This window comes from Mercurialis annua, linkage group LG3 (assembly GCF_937616625.2).
Source record: "Mercurialis annua linkage group LG3, ddMerAnnu1.2, whole genome shotgun sequence".
Taxonomy (NCBI): domain Eukaryota; kingdom Viridiplantae; phylum Streptophyta; class Magnoliopsida; order Malpighiales; family Euphorbiaceae; genus Mercurialis; species Mercurialis annua.
In genome coordinates this window covers 59,334,675-59,357,449 of record NC_065572.1, presented here as the reverse complement: position 1 = coordinate 59,357,449, position 22,775 = coordinate 59,334,675, and the positions used below count along the sequence as shown (strand labels likewise).

At 33.1% G+C, this 22,775-nt stretch overlaps 2 protein-coding genes and 1 long non-coding RNA gene across 8 annotated transcripts; 1 reads left to right on the top strand and 2 right to left on the bottom strand.

The window, feature by feature from the left end:
• The first annotated feature begins 9,721 nt into the window (after positions 1 to 9,721).
• Positions 9,722 to 13,174, top strand: LOC126671675 (uncharacterized). 5 transcript variants are annotated; one of them, XR_008790251.1, is made up of 9 exons: positions 9,722 to 10,208; positions 10,464 to 10,532; positions 10,769 to 10,820; positions 10,916 to 11,643; positions 11,799 to 11,848; positions 11,967 to 12,104; positions 12,283 to 12,394; positions 12,490 to 12,526; positions 12,990 to 13,174. It is a non-coding gene; the product is annotated as an uncharacterized LOC126671675 (long non-coding RNA). The 5 variants fall into 5 exon arrangements; XR_007639075.2 differs by lacking the exon at positions 12,490 to 12,526; XR_008790250.1 differs by having other exon boundaries at positions 12,283 to 12,526.
• A 1,644-nt stretch (positions 13,175 to 14,818) lies between these two features.
• LOC126673125 (protein DETOXIFICATION 12-like) lies at positions 14,819 to 18,684 on the bottom strand. Of its 2 annotated transcripts, none has more exons than XM_050367113.2 (7): positions 18,289 to 18,684; positions 16,641 to 17,185; positions 16,450 to 16,536; positions 16,278 to 16,334; positions 15,740 to 15,978; positions 15,452 to 15,657; positions 14,819 to 15,263 (listed from the first exon to the last, which is right to left on the bottom strand). In XM_050367113.2, exons 1-7 carry the CDS (start codon positions 18,553 to 18,555, stop codon positions 15,201 to 15,203), a joined length of 1,464 nt encoding a protein of 487 aa, XP_050223070.1. In that variant the 5' UTR covers positions 18,556 to 18,684; the 3' UTR covers positions 14,819 to 15,200. The 2 variants fall into 2 exon arrangements, with proteins under 2 accessions (XP_050223070.1, XP_050223071.1); XM_050367114.2 differs by having other exon boundaries at positions 16,641 to 17,213; positions 18,289 to 18,379.
• Positions 18,685 to 18,714: 30 nt separating this feature from the next.
• LOC126672759 (uncharacterized) lies at positions 18,715 to 20,830 on the bottom strand. The gene is made up of 2 exons (XM_050366713.1): positions 19,082 to 20,830; positions 18,715 to 19,020 (listed from the first exon to the last, which is right to left on the bottom strand). The coding sequence occupies exons 1-2, from the start codon at positions 20,828 to 20,830 to the stop codon at positions 18,715 to 18,717; spliced, it is 2,055 nt and encodes a 684-aa protein (XP_050222670.1).
• Between the last annotated feature and the right edge of the window lie 1,945 nt (positions 20,831 to 22,775).

Genomic DNA, 22,775 nt, shown 5'->3' with positions numbered 1-22,775 from the left:
GAGAATGAATTGGCAATTGGACAAGACCGGAAAGAGAAAAATTGGGTAAATAATGTTCTTATAGGTTTGTGTTGTTATTTAGTAACCAATAGGGAAATATCTCTTCAAATCTATTGTTTCAGGGAATAAAAGACACAAGTTGAGGTTGATGATATAAGAATTTAGGAAATGACCAACCATATTTATAACCAGATTTTACCTTCAAATTCATTTTTAGAATTTTTAATCGAGGAAAATATGCTCTGAATTGCATTGGTATACTACCATGGGAATTATTTTCAGAGATATCAAAGGTGTCAAATTCATGTGAGAATGAATTGGTAACTAGACAAGACCGGAAAGAGAAAAATTGGGTAAATAAAGTTCTTATAGGTTTGTGTTGTTATTTAGTAACCAATAGGGAAATATCTCTTCAAATATATTGTTTCAGAGAATAAAAGACACAAGTTGACGTTGATGATATAAGAATTTAGGATATGACCCACCATATTCATAACCAGACAAATCAAGATTATTGAGTTGGAATTTTGAATATATATTTAATCATGTTCATAGGCATGTATACCCGCCCGGCCCGCCTAGGCTCGTACCCTTAGGGTCGGGATCGGATGTGATATTTGATTCCAAATTTGACCCGAGCTCAAACCCGGAAAAAAAGTCCGGTATTTTGTGGGCGGTCTCGACCTTTTATTTTTATTAATTTTACATATATGCCCGGAAAAGCTTCGTCTGAGCCTGCAAAAATAGAGTGCAAGGGCCGGATTTGAGTAGTAAAAATGAAGTCCGGTCCAGGCTCAGGTTGGACTTGGACTTACTTAAAAAATGATAAATTCTGGTAGGTCTGGCCCTAAATGAAAGAGAGATTGTTAATGATGAAATAATAGCAATTTTTCGCACTCACTTGCACGTAGTAAAACCATACTCTTCTCCAATTAGGATTGATGCACATAACTATAGTTATTGCTAGCAACACCAAAATATAGACCACTCCAAATCTCGCTTAAAAATAGTTCATGTCCATAAAGGATTGACTTTCCAAATTGCGAGTATTAGCTATAGGTATCACCAAAGGCGATTCCCACACGCTACAATTTAAAGGACATCCATAGAGAAAGGGATTTCCTAAATAACTGTTTTGATCAAATGTTGCAAAATGTTCTACCATTTACGGGTTTCTATAAGATAGGCTGTTGTACGACACATTGAAGAAGGACGTAATATTTAACTTGGTAAGCTCACAAGGGATGGTTCTTGTCTAGCTATTATATGAAAGATCCAAGCTTTCAATTTGGCTTAAGTTAGAAAATTCTCTCGGAATTTATCCTATCAAGTTGTTGTGCAACAATTTTAACATATTAATCTCATTAAAACTTCCAAATCCAACCGAAATGTTTCCTGTGAAGTATTCTGAGAGAAATCAATTATAAAGATTATAGTTGTGAAGCTTCCTTTATAAGAATATGATGTGTTGCAAATTCTACATTTCCTTTCATATTTAATATATTACCTTCATCACTTAGAAGAATATGACCAGAAATTTTATTTTAAGAAAGATTAACTATACTCAATCAATTCAACTTGCATAGTTGAATTGGTGGTTCACCTCAATAACTATTATTATTCATGAGAAGGTAACCCAAGTTACGTATTGCACTAATCCATTACGGAATGGTTCCGGCCATAAGATTATGGATAACATCAAGCACAAAAATCTCTTGAGAAATGCTAAAAATTACATTCTTTAATTATCCTTGTATTCTATTTCCTCACAAATAAACTGCTACTAATGTTGAAAAGCCCAAATGACAATGGACACTACCAAATATGTTGTTTTTTGATAGATCTAAAATGCTGAGAGATGCCATATTTTTTTATCCAGTCAGGAATTCTTCCTAATATGTAGTTAACACTAAGGCCCGAAAATTAAAAAAAAACTGCAATTGGATAGGTCAAGAATTCTACCTTTAAATCCATTTTTTATATTTTTAGAATTTTCAATCAAGAAAACAAATGTTACAAATTGCATTGGTATAATACAATGGAAGTTATTCTGGAAAATATTAAAGGTGGTTAAATTCATGTGAGAATGAATTGGCAACTGGACAAGACCGGAAAGAAACCAATTGTGTAAATAAAGTTCTTCTAGGCTAGTGTTGTTATTTGGTAACCAATACGCAAATATGTTTTTAAATGTATTCTTTCGAAGATTAAGACACACAAGTTGATGTTGATGATATAAGAATTTAGAAAATGGCTCACCATATCCATAATCAGACAAATCAAGATTATTAAGTTGTAATTTTGGTGTCATATCATTAGACGTGTTCATAGGCCTGTATACCCGCTCGGCCCGCCCAGGCTCGTACCCTTAGGATCGGGCTTGACTTTGCTTTTGGTTTCAAGTCTGGCCCGCTATTTTAAGGGCGGGATAGGACTTCTATTATTATTAATTTATATGTAGGTTCGTAAAATTCTAGCCCCAGCCTGCAAAAATAGAGTGTAGGGGCCAAATTTGGATGGTAAAAATAAAATTCGGTTCAGGTTCGGGCCAAGTTTGAACTTATTTAAAAAGTAAAAAAAGTCATGTAGGCCCGATCTGAGTACGGCCCATGAACGGATCTGCATATCATGCACCTTTATTTCTGCATAAATATGATTATTCAAACAACAAAGAGTTTTGAGTTCTAAGAGTTTGAAGAAAGGATATAATGAGATCGGGATTCTTAAATTATTATTTGAAAGAGAGAGAGAAATTCAAGTGATGGCCAGCCGGTGAGAGGATATAAACTCAGATTTCCATTGAAAAAATTATGAAATAATAATTATTGAAGGATGCAAAATTCTATGCATTAAGGAAAATTACCACTTATATTGTTTTCTAAAATAAGTAGTTGTTTGCGATTTTCAGTTTGCACATTCTTGAAAAATTAATCTATATTAGTTGGATTTATCGTGAGAAAAAGAACATAGAGATGAAAAAAAATTATTATCTTAGATCATATGTTAGTAAGTCCACAATTCTGTAGTGTTACATTTTTTAAAAATATCATCTTTTCAATGCTCTGTGAAAAAATGTTGAATGTAGAATACTCCAAATTTAGATTATATAAATTTGTTAACGTCAAAAGACATGTAATAACCGACTAGCATGTGGTATAGTTTATTAATTTAAATTTGGTATTAAATTTATTCTTGAATTTAACAAAATAACAAATATTTCGTATATAGAAATGATGAGAAATTTAAAAAAAACTCAATATATTAGTTTATGAATAAATCACGTGAATTGAATTACAGAAAAATAAAAAAGAAATTAATAGAAAGGTAAATTATCAAAGATGCCATATTTTTTATAGAGTCATGAATTCTTCCTAATATATAGTTAACACTAAGGCCTGAAAATTCTAAAAAGTGCAATTGGACAGGTTAAGAATTCTACCTTCAAATCTATCTTTTATATTTAAAATTTTCAATCAAGAAAAATTATGTTCCAAATTGCATGGGTATACAACCATGGAAGTTATTTTGAGAAATATTAGAAGTTGTCAAATTCATATGAGAATGAATTGGTAACTGGACAAGACCGGAAAGAAAATAATTGGATAAATAAAGTTCTTCTAGGTTTATGTTGCTATTTGGTAACCAACATGCAAATATCTTTTTAAATTTATCCTTTCAAAGATTAAAAGACACAAGTTGATGTTGATGATATAAAAATTTAGAAAATGACCCACCATTCCATAATCAGACAAATCAAGATTATTAAGTTTGAATTTTGGTATCATATCATTAGACGTGTTCATAGGCCTATATACCCGTTCGGCCCGCCCAGGCTCATACCCTTAGGGCCGGGCTTCATATTGATTTTTGGTTTCAAGTCTAGCCGGCTATTTTATGGGCGGGATATGGCTTCTATTGTTATTAATTTATATGTAGGCTCGGGAAATTCTGGCCTGAGCCAGTAAACATAGAGTGGAGGGGACAAATTTGGATAGTAAAAATGAAGTCCGGTTTTGGTTCGGGCCGGGTTTGAACTTACATAAAAAAATAAAAAAAGCTATGTAGACCCGATTTGAGTACGGCCCATGAACGGGTCTTCGTATCATACACCTTTGTTTCTGCATAAATATGATTATTTAAACAATAAAGAGTTTTGAGTTTTTGGAGGTTGAAGAAAGGATATAATGAGATTAGAATTTTTAAATTATAAGAGAGAAAAATTCAAGTGATGCAAGCCGGTGAGAGGATATAAACTTAGATTTATATTGAAGAGAATTTGAGAGAAATAATTGTTGAAGGGATGTAAAATTCTAGGCATCAAGGAATACTATCACTTATATTATTTTCTGAAATAAGTAGTTGTTTTAGATTTTCAGTTGGCATAATCTTGAATAATTAATCTATATTAGTTGGATATATTATGAGAAAAACAACAAAGATATGAAAATAATAATTACCTTGGATCATGTCTTAATAAGTCCACAACTCTCTAGTGATAAATTCTTTAAAAATGTCATTTTTTCAATACTCTCTGAAAAATTGTTGAATGTAGAATACTCCAAATTTAGATTATTTAAATTTATTAACGTCAAAAGACCTGTAATAACCAACTAGCAAATGGTATAATTTATTAATTTAAATTTGGTTTAAACTTATGCTTGAATTTAAGAAAATAACAAATATTTTTTTTATAGAATTATGAGAAATTTAAAAAAACACAATATATTAATTAGTGAATTATTCACTTGAATTGAATTACAGAAAATAAAAAAGAAGTTAATAGAAAGGTAAACTATTAAAAATGTCATATGTTTTATCCAGTCGGGAATTCTTCCTAATATGTAGTTAACATTAAGGCCCAAAAATTCTAAACACTGCAATAGGATAGGTCAAGAATTCTACCTTCAAATCCATTTTTTTTATATTTTTAGAATTTTCAATCAAGAAAAATATGTTCCAAATTGCATTGGTATACTACCATGGAAATTATTCTGAGAAATATTACAGGTGGTCAAATTCATGTGAGAATGAGCTGGCAACTGAACAAGACCGGAAAGAAAATAATTGAATAAATAAAATTCTTCTGGGCCTGTGTTGTTATTTGGTAACCAACATGCAAATCTTTTAAATATATTTTTTCAGAGATTAACAAAAGCCACACAAGCTATTACAAATTTTGAATTACATTTATAGCAAAAACAATAGAGCGATGGTACTTAACACTGTGAACTTAGCTATCAAAATGTTTCTGATCTTGCGAACAATCTGCCCTCGAGTGAATTCTTCATTGAGGAAGGCTTTTTTGTTTCTGATAAACCAAATCAAGTAGACAGAAGTGGTAAGAACCACTTTTCAAAATCTAGCAAGCATGCTATTACCTCTGGCTTTTCTACAAAATCATCTTCTCCAATTACTGATCTCCACAGTACAGTTACAAATAGGTTTAATAGTCCTCCAAATATGGTTTGCATACACACACTCAAAGAAACAACGATAAATGATTTCAGTGATATTACCATAAAGCACGCAAAGATCATCATTGCAAACCCCCCCCCCCTCCAAGATTTGAGCTCATCTTTAGTCTTCAACCTGTTTTTTATAGCCAATCACAAAATGAAACTGTATCTGGGAATGGAGCCCTTATCCCAAACAATTATATGCCAAGAAATCTTAGAATGATGATCTCTTAGCAACTCTCAAGTTTTACTAGCTGAGAATTTCTCCACTTTCCAACAGATTTTCTCTTCCTCATCATCATTAATGTGGAAATTGTCTTTGATGAAATTCCATGCCTCTTCAGTGTCAGAATTGCTAACTTCAGGGAGGTTCCAAGAATTGTTGCTCCATAAATTAGCCACTAAAGAGTTTTTCATAATGCTAAACTCCTTCAGTTTCATTTTAGGGAACTTTTCCTATAAGGAACAACCCTGAATCCAATAAGGATCATTCCATAAGTCTGTATTAACTCCATTGCCAAGCTTGTAATCAATAATCTTTTTAACATCTTCTCTAATACTGAGAATGCCCTTCCAACTCTAGTTAGTGTAATAATCAGACTTGGCTCTTCACAAACTCTTTGTTTTCAACTTGTTGCTTTTGATCCACATAACCCATAAAGCATTTGGGTTATTCAAAATGTGCAGAATATGCTTGCAATTTGCAGCTTTGTTCCAAACACTCATATCTTTAATACTGAGGCCATCCTCTTTTTTGAGTTTTTCGATACCCTTCCAAGCCACCATACCTTTATTCCTTCCCCTTATTTAAACCAAACCATAAAAATCTAAAACAAATTCTATGAATTTTCTTGATCACTTTATTAGGCAGAATGAGAATTGAAGCTCAGAAAACTTGCATATTCAGGAGGACAGACTGGATTAATTGGACTTTACCAGCATAAGAAAGGAATTTGTTGCTCCAAGAATGAATTCTGCTAGTAATTTTATCAATTATACCATTGCAATCATCTCTAGAAACCTTTGTGGGGATTAAATGAATGCTTAGATATCTAAGGGGAATAGAACCCTCTATGAAGACAAGGGAGAGGAACTGAAAGTCTCGACTGAAAGGAGAGGAGAGATTTGGAGAGGTTGGAGCGAAAGAGCATATGATGTTGCACTTAGTACTATCATCCACATTACTAAAAAAACACTTGGATTTTATTTCTATCAACTTGCAGCACATAGGTGTTTTAAACTCATTTAGACATTTTATAAGAAAACTGACAGAATTAGTATATCAATATCAGAAAAGAAGGAGGTCATCAGCAAACATCAAGTGATTAATCTTAAGAAGACCACAATCCTGGTGAAATTTGAAATTAGGTCTAGAGTTGCTAATAGTTTTAGATAAGTACTCCATACAAATCACAAATAACAAGGGGGGTAGTGTCACCCTGTCTTAACCCTTTCGCACCATTCCAGAAAATATAGAAGCTAGGAGTTTTAATGTAATTCATGATTAAGACAATGAAGTCATTAGGAAAGTTCGGGGATATCAAAATTTCTTCAATATAGTCCCAAGAAACAAAATCATGGGCTTTTTTAAGGTCCATTTTGAGGGGACATATAGGATAATCCTTTTTTAGTGGTAGTTTTTAACTATTTCATGAGCTAGCATGACATTATAGGCAATGGACCTTTTGAACACAAAAGTAGACTGATAAAGAGATATAATCTTATCTAATAAGGGACTAAGTCTACTAGATATGACTTTGGAGATGATTTTATATAACACATTACAACATGCTATGGGTAAAAAATCTTTGAGACAGTTGGGGTTACTAGACTTAGGGATCACAGTCACAGCAGTCACTACAAGAAATTATGTATTTGGCAATAAATATTTTTGCAGTTAATTTCTTTTTGCTGCTAAAAGACATTTTGCAGCAATAATTTTGAAAGTTGTTGCCATTAGTTAAGTTATAGCAGCATTTTACGGTAAATTTTGTTAACAATTATTTAAGACAACGTTTTATTAGCAGCAACATGTTATAATCTTTTTGGTTGCTACATGTTATTAGAAACAATTTTAGTACTATTAGCAGTAAAAATGTTTACTGCTAATTCTAGTGTTTCTTGCAGCGAGAAGTGTTAATTTGCTTCAAAATCTTACCCGAAGTGAAGGCCTCTTGAACAAATTTCACAAGATCATCTTTAATAACTCCCCAAGCAGCTTTGTAGAAAGGGCCATTATAGTCATTAGGCTCAGCAGCCTTGTCAATTCCAATGGAATAGACGACATTCTTGACCTCCTGCTCAGTAATTTTCCTCATCAGCACCAAACCATCTGTATCAAAAAATTTAGGACCCCTTTTGAACTCATCTCTATTAATGCTTTTTCAGATAGAATCCTCTCTACTCAAAAGATTTTTGTAGTATCTAGTCATTTCAGCATGAATGTCCTCACTAGTATTTATAGTTATTCCATCCTCCAAATTCAGTAAATGAATACAATTCACAATCCTTCTTTGTTTGATGGAGTTGTGAATACTTGGTGTTAGAATCCCCCAGATTCATCCATTGAACTCTAGATTTCTGCTTTAGAAAGCTCTCTTCACACTTGAGCAGAAATTTAAAATGGATAGTCATAGCTCTTTCTTCTTCTATAAGATTGCTTTTGCAAGGATCCTTGTTAATGTTTAATTGCAGATTATCAAGATTCTCCCTATAATCATTAACTTTATGAGATATATAAGAAAATTGCTGCCTATTTAACTTACTTAATCTGAAACTAATAGCCTTGAGCTTCTGCACAAACTTATAGATGGGAAAACTTCTATGATTGTTCTTCCATTCCTCTTCAACAATACTCCTAAAACTAGGAAGTAAAGTCCAGAAATTATAAAACTTAAACCCTCTTCTTCTTTCATTCTAAGAGTTCTGAAGATAAGTAATGTTGGGGCTTTGGTCAGAAATACCGCAGGGAAAGGCCTCAAAATAAACATTCTGAAACATATCACTTAAATCACCATTAAAAAAGACTCTATCCAATCTTCTCCTAATATTTTTTTCACCTAGCTGGTTATTATTCCAGGTAAAATAACACCTTACACTTCTGAGCTCAGTGATTCTTACAACATTAATACAATTTATAAGCTCATAAGAGTGATCCTCATCAAGAGTATACCCAACACATTTTTCCTCATTACACAGGACTGCATTAAAGTCTCCTTGAACAATCCAAGGACCCTCAATGCTTTTAAAAATATCAATAAGCTTGTTCCATAGTCTTTGTCTTTCAGTAATCTGATTAGAGCCATAGATGACAGACCATATGAAGCTATAATCCTCCATAACTACTCTACAATGCATAAATTTATCAGAGGACAAAACACACTAGACCTTCACTTTGGAATCATAAAAAATCCAAATCTTACCAATGTTAGAGTAAATATAGTTATCCATAAGAGTCCAACCCTGACATTTAATTTTCTTCCAGATTTTATCCCTGTTAGTTTCTAACTCTAGTTTCAATCAAACCAGCAAGAGCACAATTCTCATAGCAAGCAGTTTTTTAACTTTTGCTTGTTTAAAGGGTTCATTAAGACTCTTATATTCCAGGTAATGAACTTTATCTACCTCTATCCAAGGGATCAATAAGCCTCTTGGCAGGGATTTTATCAATATGTAGTGGTTGAGATTTATTACCTCCACTTTTAGCTTCATTTCTCACAATAGCCTCCTCATTTTTGTTAGTTCACTACCACATAAGTGACTTTCAGCAACAATAGCACAGCAACATTATTAATACTGTTGCAATAGTATATGTAAGGCAACAGAAAGGTTACGGTTAAAAACCGTTGCAAAGAAATTAACAAAATTTTAAAAATTACAACATAAGGCAACAAATATGGAAAACTGTTGCATTAGATTAAGAAAATGTAACAATTTGACTGAATCTAACAACACTTTTAAACTGCTGTCTTTTATTACATATACTAAATTATTTTTAACTATAGCAACACTTTTAAACTGATGTCTTTTATTATCTCATACCAAATTATAGAAGCAACACCTTCAAATTATTATAAATATTTTTTTTACAATTTCATATGGTCAATTGTGAATAATAGTACTAATTAATCTCCGCTAATCCCGCTAACAGCTAACACAGAATAATTATATCTCTGCTAAGAAAAAATAACAATTTATTTTGGAATTATAATAGTGATAATAACAGTTACTGTTTTTTTTTGCCAAAGATAGCAATATATAAATATATAAGAAAAAAATTGATAAGCTGGCCGCATCCTTAATTGCCCCTTCAATTTCTCCAAACGCCTCTGTCTCTCCTCTTCCTTAAAAATATAAAAAATACTTAAAACATATACTACTAATAAAAGTAATTAAGGATAATTAAGAAAATTTTAAAAACTGTTTTCCATAATTTAGTCGTTATTTTCATTGATGAACCATAGTTTAGTTTTCATCTCATTTTCAAACTCATAAAAAAACTCAAATTTCTCTCTTCGCCATCGATTTAAGGTAAGCCAACTCTCTTCACTTTTTTGTTTGCTCATAAAAATCAAATTCAAACTCATAAACGAAACTCAATTTTCATTTTCGTTTGCTCTCAATTTCATTTTCGTTTGCTCTCAATTTTCATTTTCGTTGCTCTCTTCGCCAATTTCATTTCCGTTTGCTCTCAATTTCATTTTCATTACAGATAATTTGAAGATCACTCTAATGTCTTCACATAAAAAAAAAGTAAGTTTAAATCATATTTTGTATATATGTTAGGGTTTATGCTTTTAATTTCTTGATAAAATTAGCACAATTTTAGTTAGGGTTTATGTTTTGATTATTTTATATATATGTTAGAATTGTATTGCCAAAGTTAATCTGACATTGCATGCTTGAAGCAATTGGCATTTTCTTTTTCGATTATTTTTTCTACTCTGTTCTATTTTTGAGTTTAATTTAACTTATTAATTAGTTTGTTTTTGTTGTCTTAATTTGCAGGAGAATTTATTGAATGAGAAAGCTTCATTGTCTAACACTGTAAATAAGCTTCAAAGAGATGTTTCAAAGGTAATTGAATTGATTATATTGAATTTTCATTGCATTTGTTTATCTGCGACTGTAATGAGTTTGATTTAAATTGAATTACAGTATAATGATAATTATAACTTTGAAAATTTTAATTAGAACTACAGTCAATGCTTAAAATTGATGGATTTTACACAGGCCAGGTTAAATTGGAGGGTTTTTGGGTTTATTAGTTGAAGTTAATCTAATAATTATTACTGTTCATATTGCTTTTGCAGTTTGAGGTGTTTAGAAAGACCCTTATGAAGTCACTTCAAGATAAGGAAGAAGGTTCTGTAAGTCATCTATTTTGTTCTCTGTATATATACTTATGTTTAGAACACTGCACTGAATTTCTGGACTTAGTTGGTATGGTTTTGTGACAGTCGGGAGGTGTGCCTATTGCCAAGCCAACACCAACTGGTATGTATTTTTACTTTTTACTGGTTGCAGCCGATTATGGGGTGTTAATTTCTATTCCACATACTATGAAATCTGAGATCTTTATCGGTTCATTCTGATTATGCATATGTCATTTGCATTTTAATGGAGGTTTGGGCATGTTGAGTAACGAAAGCAGGCTAAGAAATCAATACTAATAGGCAAAAGCCTGAAACTTCCAATGCTTCGACATGGTTCGTTCTATGTTGATATGAAAGGCTATGGTGTTTTATATATTAAATGAAATGCGAAGTCTTGATTGTCTTCTCGACGTCTAACTATTTATATTTTTGATATTATTTTAGTTTTTTCGTAATTTAATTGCCATCTCGGAGAAATTCTGATTCTTATTTGATTCAGAAGATGATACTTTGACGCAACCTACAAGCTTCAATGCAGAGCCAATTCTCTGAAATTGGAAATTCACTTGCAGAGGATTTTGAAGTAGATGGTATGCCAATTATTTTTGTTTCTGAATGAATCTCTTAATGTGCAATTCTTCCTTTATGTTGTTTTTGTGTTTATTGGTTCATTCTCTGAATGAATCTCTTAACTACACTAAATAAGGTACACTCACAGACAATGGAACAAAGAAGACCGATTATTTTAAAGGCACATAGCCAGAGACACAGTTAAGGCTTTGCTCAAGTATTGGAGTTCCGAGTTTGTGAAGGTATTTTTTAATTATTTTGTTAATATATCCTTATCAAGGTTTTCCATATTTAGTATAATCTGTTGGTTCATGTTGGTCTGCTTCATTCCCTGTTCTCATTTAGCATTCAATTCCTTGATTTGCTGTACACTTATGACTCTATTTTAATTTTACAGGCATTTTTAATTTTTTCAACAAAATAAAGAAGATTCTTCTTCTACTGCAGGTTTTTCAAGCTTTTAATTATTTAATTGTAGAATTTTACTTGGTATCATCTATTATTTATACAAGTAAAATTGTTTTATAATATCGTAGAAGGTGTTTCTGTGTTTGATGCATCACAGTATGCATTCTTTGGTGAAGAACTTGATGAGATAATTGAATTAGATGGATTAGACGACGAAGAAGACGAGTTATTACCAGTTGTTGCTTATGATTTCGAACCAGAGAAAGAAGAGGAGCTTCTGTTTGGTAGAGGAGATGTAAGTTACTGATTTCGAACTTGTTGAGGAACTTGTATTTAGTTGTGAACTGCAAGTTGAACTTGCTGCAATATATGGTTTTGGAAATTGAGATTTACTTTCTTTCCCCTGTATGTGCATAATTATCCTTCTCTTTCTTGGTGTGATTCTTGTTTATTCTATTTTTGTCTTGGCATAGGCTTTGCTGTACATTGCAGCCGAAGTATGAAGCTTTTATTGCTTTCGATAAAGAGATTGATACTCGTTCTCTCCTAAATGAAAGGAGAACTTCACTAGTTCAAATCCATCAGGTAATAGTAATCTCATTGTCTTTTCTTTTCCTCTTACTTTCTAACACTAGTTTTTCTGCATCGACTTCACTTATGTCAATTTTATTTCCTTGTAGTTGTATCTCCTATTAGCAACTCTTCGTTTAGACAACGGTTAGTTGTTATTATTTTAATGGGGTAATTGGATATGTAGAAATGATGATTACATGTAAACTGACGTATTAATGTGTTTAGATAAGCTGAAGCAGCTATTCTTTTTGCTATTCTGTTATTTTGTCTGCATGAATCATTATGTGAGTGTTTGGATGATTATAAGATAATACAATAGCTACACTTGAACTAGACCGAGTAACTAAACGGTTCAGGTGGATTTCATAAACAAGACTGTTCTTGTGTCTTTGAATACATGACAGCACTAGTATCTTATTATTGATATAGCTTAAATGGAACTTGGCTGCTATTACTTTGGCTACCAGCGGTTGCCACCTAACTTCATCTTTCTTGGTTTGTTGGTGCATTTTGAGTGACAGCTCCTCAAGTACTCGTTCTTTTGCACATTTATCTTACGATGTATTAGATTTGCATATTCTGAGTATAATTGTTTGTGGTTTTGCAGGATATCAAGATGATATTCGTGGAAAATAATTCCGTAGCAGAAAAGATGCTCTGTATAATCGTTATTTTTGATGAATATTTTGGTGAACATTTTTTGTTTGTGATGTAATGGATGGATGATATATTTTCCGATTTTGAATTGTATGACTATTTTCCATTTTTCAATTTTGGTGAATATTTCTCGTTTCTAAATTTAGCGAATAATTTAAATTTCTGCTTTAATTTTTTGTTCCTCAAATATAAACCATTGCATCATAGTAAATTTAAGTGTTGCATCATAGTATATATAAGTGTTGCCTAGAGTACTATCCAAATTGTTGTTTTACAAAAATAAATGTTGCCTAAAATACTATCCAAATCGTTGCCTTATAAAAATAAATGTTGCCTAAAGTACTATAAAAATCGTTGCCTTATAAAAATAAATGTTGCCTAAAGTAATATACAAATCGTTGCCTTATAAAAATAAATGTTGCTGAAAGTACTATACAAATCGTTGCCTTATAAAAATAAATGTTGCCTAAAATGCATTAGAAAACTGTTACAATATATGTTTAAAACCGTTGCTTTTGTTATTAATTGCAGCGGATTTATATCTATTATAGTAGTATAAAAAAACTATTGCAATAGCTATCAAAGCCTACTGCAGCGGCCGCAAATGTAGCTGATTCAAAAGCGTTGCAATAGACCTGAAGCAACGGTTTTTGTACATACAGCAACCCTTACCCGGTGTTGCTGAAAGTGACTTATGTGGTAGTGGTTAAATCTTGTTCTTCTATTTTCTGTTAGTAACTAATCGAAAACCATCCTCCTGAGTGCTTAGGGGAGCATTACAATGTGGATTAGTAGTTACCTTTGCAGTTTTAGTTTCAATCATTGGCTCCTTTATCTCATTTACTTCTTCCACTATATTATCCAAATTGCCAACTGAACTACCTCTTTATCTGAAGTATTTGCCATCCAGATTTACTTCTTTTCACAATTTCTATGACCAAGCTTATTGCAAACTTCACAAAGAATGGGCTTCCACTCATAATCAACAATCTGAGTATGCTGATTACCACTGCTATCTTCAATAACCACAACATCTGGAAAGAATCCATTTAATCTCATTTCAATCAGGACTCTTGCATATGGCATCTTTGATCTTTCTATAGTACATCTAACTTCAAAAAGGGATTTACATAGCGTGCTAGCAATGGAGCTCAAGGAATTAGGGCTCAAAAACTCCCAAGGTAGAATAGGCAGCTTTACCCACACTGGTACTGAGGCAACTTTAGTTAAATCAAACGACATGTTCCTTCTCCACTCTTGCAGAATGAGAGGGTGTTTGTCGAAGGTTATAGGGCCATCTGCCATAGCTTTAATTTTCCTTCCTTTCAACAATAAAAGCGTATGGATTAGGTTTTATTTGATGGAAATCAATTAAACCTATCTTCCCTCATCTGTTTTTGATAAATTTCTACAGCTTATATTATCCTGAGGATAATCCAAAGACACATCCTAGGATATAGATCTATAACTATTACACATATTTCAAATGAAAAATAAAAAATACCTTTAACATAAAATATATGTTTAATTCAAATAAGAATTCAAGAAAAAGAAAAAAAATATAAAACATTTACTAAAAACTACAAAAGGAGAAGGTCAATAATTAGTGTTGGAGTCATTTGGATTGGCCGTTATTAACCTAACAGTTCAATAAATATTATGCAAGTTTTTATGAAAAATAAATAAATTTAATGTATAGTTATATAGTTCAATTATATTTTAATTTTTAATTTTTTTCAATTAGATAGTCAATCGAATTAAAATTTAATATTTATAATCTAAATAAAAACTCTTATATTAAATTATTTAAGACGAAAGCAGAACGAGCAAAGCGCCAATCCGATCCCTCAATTTGTAATTCAGCATTAAACAATTCAGTTTCTGTCATTTTGATTATTTAGAGACAATTATCTTTATTTTTGGATTAATTAAGGACAAAATCATACAATATGAATAAGTTCAGGCACCGGGATGCTCCAATTTGTTCTTAATTGGCCAAAAAATAGAGAGTACTATCCTTAATTAATCAAAAAAATTGAAAGTATTGTCCTTAATTGATCAAAAACGTTGAGAGTGAATTATTTGACCTTGAGTCACATTAGTTCAAGGACCGGATTGACCTTTTCCTCAAAGTACAACAACACCAATCGTATCTTGCAATTCACGTAACTATATTGGCAACAGAAGATCTTCCTTCAAATATCCTTTCCCTTGCCTTACTTGCCTGCGATACCAAGAAACACATGTAAGAAACAATCAAGCATTCAAATTCTATCAAATATGCAGCTAGCACCGGAAATTATACTAGTTTACGCTTCAAAACCGATATATAAATTTCTGAATAATGCATTTTAATGATAATTCAAACATATCATATGACCGATCCATCAGATTCTTTAACAAAAAACATACCTGTTTCTCCCAATTTACAAAACATGTAACGATAGCGAGTAGAGTCACTTGTGTAAATGCGCCAACTTGTATTCCAATCCAAAGGCCCGTGCCTCTTAACTGTACCCAGAAACCCAAAACGGCGGCGATTGGAATCCCACAAAGGTAGAAGGCGCCGAGGTTAATATAAGCTCCTATTTGCTGCCATCCACATCCCCTTGCAACTCCTGAAATATTGAAGTATTGCTAATTTAACATACATCCGTTAGCCAGAAGTACTTATCGGCTGAGAAAAGGAGTTTAATTGACCTGAAAGCACCCCTTGTAAGCTGTCCATTATAACAGATAAGCAAACCAGAGGAGATATCATTGTCACGTAATCCACTACTTCCTTTTCGTTGCTGAATAAGTAACCAAAGACGCGGCGGCTGGCAAAGAGCGTACTGCTTATTATAGCTGTCTCCACAAATGCAAGAAACATGACAGCATAAACAGCAATACGTGCAGCTTGCGGGTTTCCTGCTCCTAATTCATTTGAAACTCTAGTGCTGTCGAACAAGAATTATTAAACACACCAAAAACACATAGTTTTGTTAGTCTACATTGAAAAGGAAAGGAATGTATTTTCATGTAAACTAAAGAACTATATGGCACGAAATAACTTGTCGAATCTCCTACTTTTCGGTGTTCCGTTTTCCTTTCTAAAAAGGTTTCTGCAAATTTGAAACTTTATATTAATAACCTTTGTTTTAAAGAAAGATCATTTCGTCATTTTCTATTTCAGCATTACCGGTATCAACATTTACATTTATGTTTTCGTGCAACATAGTTTAGTAGGGAGCTATACCTTACTGCAGCACCAAATCCATATGGAATTGCATAGAGTGTAGAGATAGTCTGGAGACTGCAGAAAAATAGATAATCTATCAAAGAAAACTTCATTTCACTTAATCTGCAAGGAATTCTAGAATTGAAATGATAGTTTCAGTTTTATGCAGAGATAATTATATAAAACATACCAGACGGATAAAACAGAAGTTTCAAGCTGCGGATTTGGTAAGAGTCCTGAGAGCAAGACAAGGAGCTCAAATGACCACCATTCAAGGCTACAAAATAAAACATGCATCAAATATAAATAACTGCTAAAGTAGTAAACACGTATTCTACGGAGAAAAAGATTCTGAGCAAATAGATAGATGAATTTATATACCAGATCATTACTGCAGAAGGAATAGCAAATCGGAAGAATTCTCGAATTCCATGAAACAGCTCCATAGAGATTGGGGCTCGAGTTTTAGCACATGCAGTAGAGTAGGTCATGTATAGTCCAAGGATAATCACATTCAACCAACTTGAAATACAAAATGCTAATGCTCCTCCAACGTTTTGCAGTCCCGACTTGTACACTAAAACCCAACAGAGAGGTATGTGGAAACAAAGAGTTGCACAAGAGCTTAGCAACATAGGATTGATCAGACTCTGCATCTGAAAGAACCGAACTAGCGGCTGAAGAGCCGCATAGGCGAAGAGTGCAGGAATAAGCCACATTAAATATTTACCAGCTTCATGGGAAATTATGGGGTCTTGGCCAATGAAAACAAGAATCTTGCCCATGAATGTCCATATTATGGAAAGAGGAATACAAACTAAGATTAAACAGAAGATCGCAGTTTGAGTTTGGATTCCGAGTTTGTGATATTGCTTAGCTCCATATGCTTGTCCACATAGAGTTTCCAGCGCACTGGCCATCCCTAACTGTACGGCACATACAAATCACCAGATTCTGTTACATACAATCACCAAATTCTGTTACATACTAGATTAATTATGAATCTTGGATTATTCACATTAAACCCATTTCAAAACCTTTATAACTTATATTCATAAAATCATTTATGAATATCAAAAGCCTTTGATGAGTACTATAATTCATGTCTGCAACATATATTTCCTTCCAGGACAAACCCCCTGTGTTCATCCAACTTTGGTGAATTTTCAATCATTTTTGCAAAGAAATAAAAATGCTGAAACGGAAAATGCTTAGAGTCAAAATATTATTTTTTTACCAAAATAGGTTATAGATATAAATGCTGGAGTTTCAAAAGCGTTTTCGAAGATGAAAACGAATGCTAAAAAATAGAACTCGACAAGTTCACAATAAATATAATCTTATCAAAAAAAAATGATGATGTTGGTCCCAATTATACGGTGCAAAGCTTCTTTTGTTGGCTATAAAAAAACTAAACCTTCCGTCCCGAATGGATAGGCCAACTCATTATTTTTTTATCAATATTCGGTAAATAATGTAAGACTAAAATCTGATTTATCTTAATAAATATGTATAGTTATCTTTAAATGAATTAAGATGCACCAATAAACAAATAAATCATTAATAGTATATATATGTCTAGAAATTTTAAAAGGATGAAATTTTAAATACTAATTTTAACTATATTTTTTAAATTTGTATACTTGTTGAAACGAACTACTATCATTTTGGGAGCAAGTGATAATAAATTAAATCCATCAACCTTTACAAGTTACAACCAACAATATTAATTATTTGTTGTCCACGTAAGACCCAAAACCTAATGAAATATCACAATCAACTACTACATTTTCTTCTTCTTATCACCACTAACTTTTCTTTAATAATTAAAGATCTTTCATTCAAAGTTGAACATTCCAACCTAGCTTGCTGCTATCAATTAACAAGTTCCTAAGAAAACAAACCATGTCAGGCCATTATTTCAATCCCCATACAAAGTAAGACCAACATTTCAAATACCATCATTTTTAACTAAGGAACAGACACGTGTCCACATGCAAACAAGAATTAAAAAGAAGGAAGAACTTACAAGAAGACTAAAACCAGTGACACCAGATAAAGAGGTGGCTATGGCGGTGCTAGAAAGGGCGAGTTCACCGAGGTGACCCACCATCATCATCGAAACTACTTGCAGAAGAAACTGAGAGAGAACAACGGCCACCATAGGAGCTGCTATGTAGCCAAGTTGTTTGACTTCTTGAGTAAAAACAGGCCATGTTAGACCATTTCTTGAATCCTTTTCTTCGTCTCTTTTATGGTATCTGTTGTGATCTTTAAGTAACAGATGATCTTCCATGGTTTTACTTTTATGTTCCACTGGATAATGAATCTTGTTTCAAGAACACCAGCTATATAAAAGGAGGAAAGGGAAGAGAAGAGAAGTAGCAATTTAACACTCTGTCTGTGTTATCACTTTATTTTATTATGATTATATTGGTGACTTTTCCAATTTTTCTTATTGGTGTAGATCCTGTACCTCACAGTGAGTTGGTTCAAAGATGACTCTGTTTTGCTTATCACAGAGCTGACTTACACTTAAAAGATTGTACTTCAGTCCATCCACTAAAGAGACACCTTCAATAGATGGATATTTGCCAATAGCTCCAATTCCGATAATTTTAGCTTTACTGTCATCACCGAAGCAAACTGTTCCTCTATCCTTTAGTTTGATACTGGTGAATTTTGACTTGTCACCAGTCATGTGCCTTGAGCAAGCACTATCCATATGCCAATTTTGATCATCCTTGCTCCTTAGGCAGACCTGTAACAAATCAAGCATGTTTAGGTACCCAAACTGATTTGGGTCCTTCTGGGTTAGTGACTTTCTCAGGTTTAGTTCCTTTGACAACCCAGATAAGTTTAGTCTGAGATATTTTCTGTTTAGCTTTACAAAACTTCGAAACATGACCTTTGATATTGCAGTAAAAACAGGTGGCATGTGACATGTAAGGAATGAAGGTCCTTTTGGTTATGGTTTTGATTTTTGTGGGAATATTTTTTAGGAATGATTCCATTTTCTTTGGTTTGGTAAAACCTTCAAAACCAATACCGCCAGTATCTCCATAGGGACGTTGATTTCCCAAAAGCATGTTCAGATTAGCTTTTCCCTTAGTGAATTTTGCGAGATCTTGAATGAGAAGATCAATCTTCTTTTGCATAGCATCATTCTGTTGCAAAAGATTGATTCTAAGGTTGTTTGAAGTTTCAAGTTCCTTCTTTAGGAATGAAACCTCAGTTTCAGCTTTCTGAATCTTTTCAGTCATTAAGTCAAAATCCTTTTGCATTATGTTTTCTTTTTCAGTTTCATTGGCTTGAGAAATTTTGACATTAGCTTCAGAAATGACATTTTTAGTTTTAGCTTTCAGTTTGACATACTTCTTTGAGACAACCTTATAAGCCATAAAGATATCATTACAGTTATGAAGTAATTCATCATAAGATAAATGTTTTAGGTTTTCTACCTCATTGTCAAATGAATCAGCCTCATATGCATCAGTTTGACCACTGTTATCTCCGGTTTCAATTGCCATTAAACAGAGATTAGCTTTCTCTTCTGGTTTATCTTCATCTGAGTCATCAGAATCACTCCAAGCTGCTAGACCCTTCTTTGGTTTTTCAACTCTTGTTGATCTTTTCAGTTTTGGACAATCAGCTTTGAAATGTCCAGGTTTGTTACACCCAAAACATAAGCCATCAGCTCCTTCCAAATCTACTTTTCCTTTAATGAATTTCTTCATGTTGTTTCTGTATCGTTTGTCTCCCTTGCGATACATCTTTGAGAATCTCTTGGTCATCAGAGCTATTTCTTCATCTGAGCTGATTTGATCATCACTTTCAGATTCAATCTTCAGAGCCAGATCAGCTTTCTTCCTTCTTTCCTGAGCTATCTCCTTTCCCTTGTATTTCACCATTTCATGTGTCATGAGAGAACCCATGAGTTCATCAAAGCTGTAGTTTTTCAGATTTTTAGCTTCAATGATTGCTGTGGTCTTGCTTTCCCATTTCTCAGTCAAAGATCTTAATATCTTTTTCACCAGCTGTTCATCAGTAAAGTTTTCTCCCAAACTTTTGAGACCATTTATGATGTTAGAGAATCTGGAGCTAAACTCAGACATACCTTCATCAGATTTCATTTGGAAAAGCTCATAATCACGTTGAAGAAGATTGATCTTAGTTTCCCTTACTTGGTCGGTTCCTTCATAGGTAATCTGTAGTTTTTCCCATACATGTTTTGCAGTGACACAGTTTCTAACACGATTGTATTCACTGATGTCAAGAGCACAGTGAATCATAGTAATAGCTTTTGCATTAGTCTGTACCACTCTCCAATCAGCTTCAGTAAACTCAGTTTCATCTTTTCTTACTTCTGTTCCATCAGCATTGACCTTGGTTGGAGGAGTAACTCCATACAAGATGCTTTTCCAGCATTCAATGTCCTGTGACTGAATAAAACTTTTCATTCTGTTTTTCCAGTAGTCATAATTAGATCCATTGAATAGAGGAGGTCTAGTAATGGAATTTCCTTCTGGTAGCCCAGAAGCACTTAGGTAAGATCCACCATGAGTAGCCATTGATCAACTCTGAGAATGCTAAAATAGCAAGAAGCAAGCAGAGCCTGCTCCGATACCAATTGTTGGTCCAGATGGCTTCTCAAGAGGGGGGGGGGGGTGAATTGAGAATTAAAAACTTTGATAAAAATAACTTATAAAAATATTCGAAAGCTAATGCAAGTATGATTAAAGCTAAACTGGAAATAAACAGATAAGCAGTAAACGAAGAACACTGAATTTTTATAGTGGTTCTGCAACTGCATACATCCACTCCCCAAGCAATACTTCTTGGGAATTCCACTATCCAGTTTCTTTTACGGGCAAGAAACAACAGCCTTGAAATACAGAGCTAAACACTACCCGTTCTAGTCTGATTTCCCAACCACTGGTTTTACCAAGATCCAGAAAACTTAAACCCAGTAAACTTATCACCTAGGTGTTTACAAAAACCTTTAACCAAAACTGTTTATGCAAAAATAACTCGTTGAATACAAATCAACCTATTAAGTAAACCGAGTTAAGTAAAGCATTAAATAATGAAGCTCAGATTTAAAACCAAAGAGTAAAAAGCATCTTTTAGCAAAACATTAAAACCTCCATTGAAAAGCTTTGAAAAGATTGTTTACTCAGAAATCTTGCTTAAGGAGAAAGGTGAGGAAGATGGTCTATTTATAGAAAACCTTTTCTCCAAAAAGCCCTCAGATATTTTCAAAGATTCCTTTAAAGATTTGCCACCTATCCAGTTTCTAGAAGCAATAGGAAAGAGAAAATGATTGCTTGTGAAGAAACCGTTGCACCAGAAAACAAGAGAATGTTTTTATTCTTTGTGTGTGCATGTGACTGAAAAGGACATTTTGATGATGTCACAATCTTTAAAACCGTTTTGATCAAAAGAGAATCAAAAACATTTTCTAGAGCTTCAGAATTTTAATGACTTTATTTAGCCCATTTACCTTTACAGATAAATCTATAAACTCTTGAGGCCCATTGTTCTTGATGATCCAGACTTGTTCATACTTTGTTCTTTCTAGATCTTTGACTGTTCTTCTGCTTCCAGAATTAGCTTGAGCCTGGTTCTGCATTTACTCAAGTTCCACTGAATACTCCACATTAGCCTTACTTCTTTAAAGTTTATGTTATATCAAAAATAGGGGTAACCTTTAGCCAACAATCTCCCCCTTTTTGATAATGACAAAACTTTGAACAAGTAGAATGATTTAAGAGACAAGGAGTAAATCACAGTATGAATGAATGAGATGCAGATTTTCGAAAACTAGTTTGATCTCTGCTCAAATTAGCTCCCCCTGAATTTGTGCCAAACTAATTTTCAAGAGTTTCTTTAACTTCTTTCTAAAAAACAACTGCACGAAGACTCTTAATCAAATTATCTTGATAGAAGCAAAAAGTGGATAAGATCAGTTAGAATACATAAGACTTATAGCAGAAACAGCCATACTGAAAAGATAATGTAGAAAATTCTGCAAGCAAATGGCATTCATATATATAAGAGCAAGAAAGAAAAAGCACAAGTATTTACTCCCCCTTTTTGTCAGACATCAAAAAGAGTAAGGGGAATAAACAAAATAGCATGGATAGGAAAATAAAATGAAGCATAAGCTATCTTAGCAAAACATAAAGAGCATAGTTTTAAGGGAAGATAAAAAGTGCTAAAAATCTAGAAGCAGCTAGATTAATCTTTTAACACAGCAGGTTTGTCCTTGGAACCTATTTCACCAGGTGAGATCTTTGCGGTTTCAAACTTGGTGGATGAACGGGTGGCTCTTTTAGAAACAGAAGGGGGAATGCTGGACTGAACAGCTTTTGAGATAGGAGAATCAATGTTCAAAGGCTCAGTAGTTTCTGGATCAGCTCCAGAGATACTTCTCACCACATCAGTACCTTTTGATTCCTTCTCAACTTGCTTTAATGGAGATAAGGCAGGGATAGGAGCAGTTGGAATCATCAA

Bases quoted from the DNA above. Each gene is read 5' to 3' on its own strand.
- LOC126673125 (XM_050367113.2), bottom strand. From the start codon at position 18,555: ATGGAAGATCATCTGTTACTTAAAGATCACAACAGATACCATAAAAGA. The intron at 16,335-16,449 runs GTATGTTTTATA...ATTTTTCTGCAG, and splicing joins ACTTCTGTTTTATCCGTCTG to TCTCCAGACTATCTCTACAC. The intron at 15,264-15,451 runs GTATGTTTTTTG...TTGGTATCGCAG, and splicing joins TTGTAAATTGGGAGAAACAG to GCAAGTAAGGCAAGGGAAAG.
- LOC126672759 (XM_050366713.1), bottom strand. From the start codon at position 20,830: ATGGCTACTCATGGTGGATCTTACCTAAGTGCTTCTGGGCTACCAGAA. The intron at 19,021-19,081 runs GTCACTAACCCA...GATTTGTTACAG, and splicing joins AAGGAACTAAACCTGAGAAA to GTCTGCCTAAGGAGCAAGGA.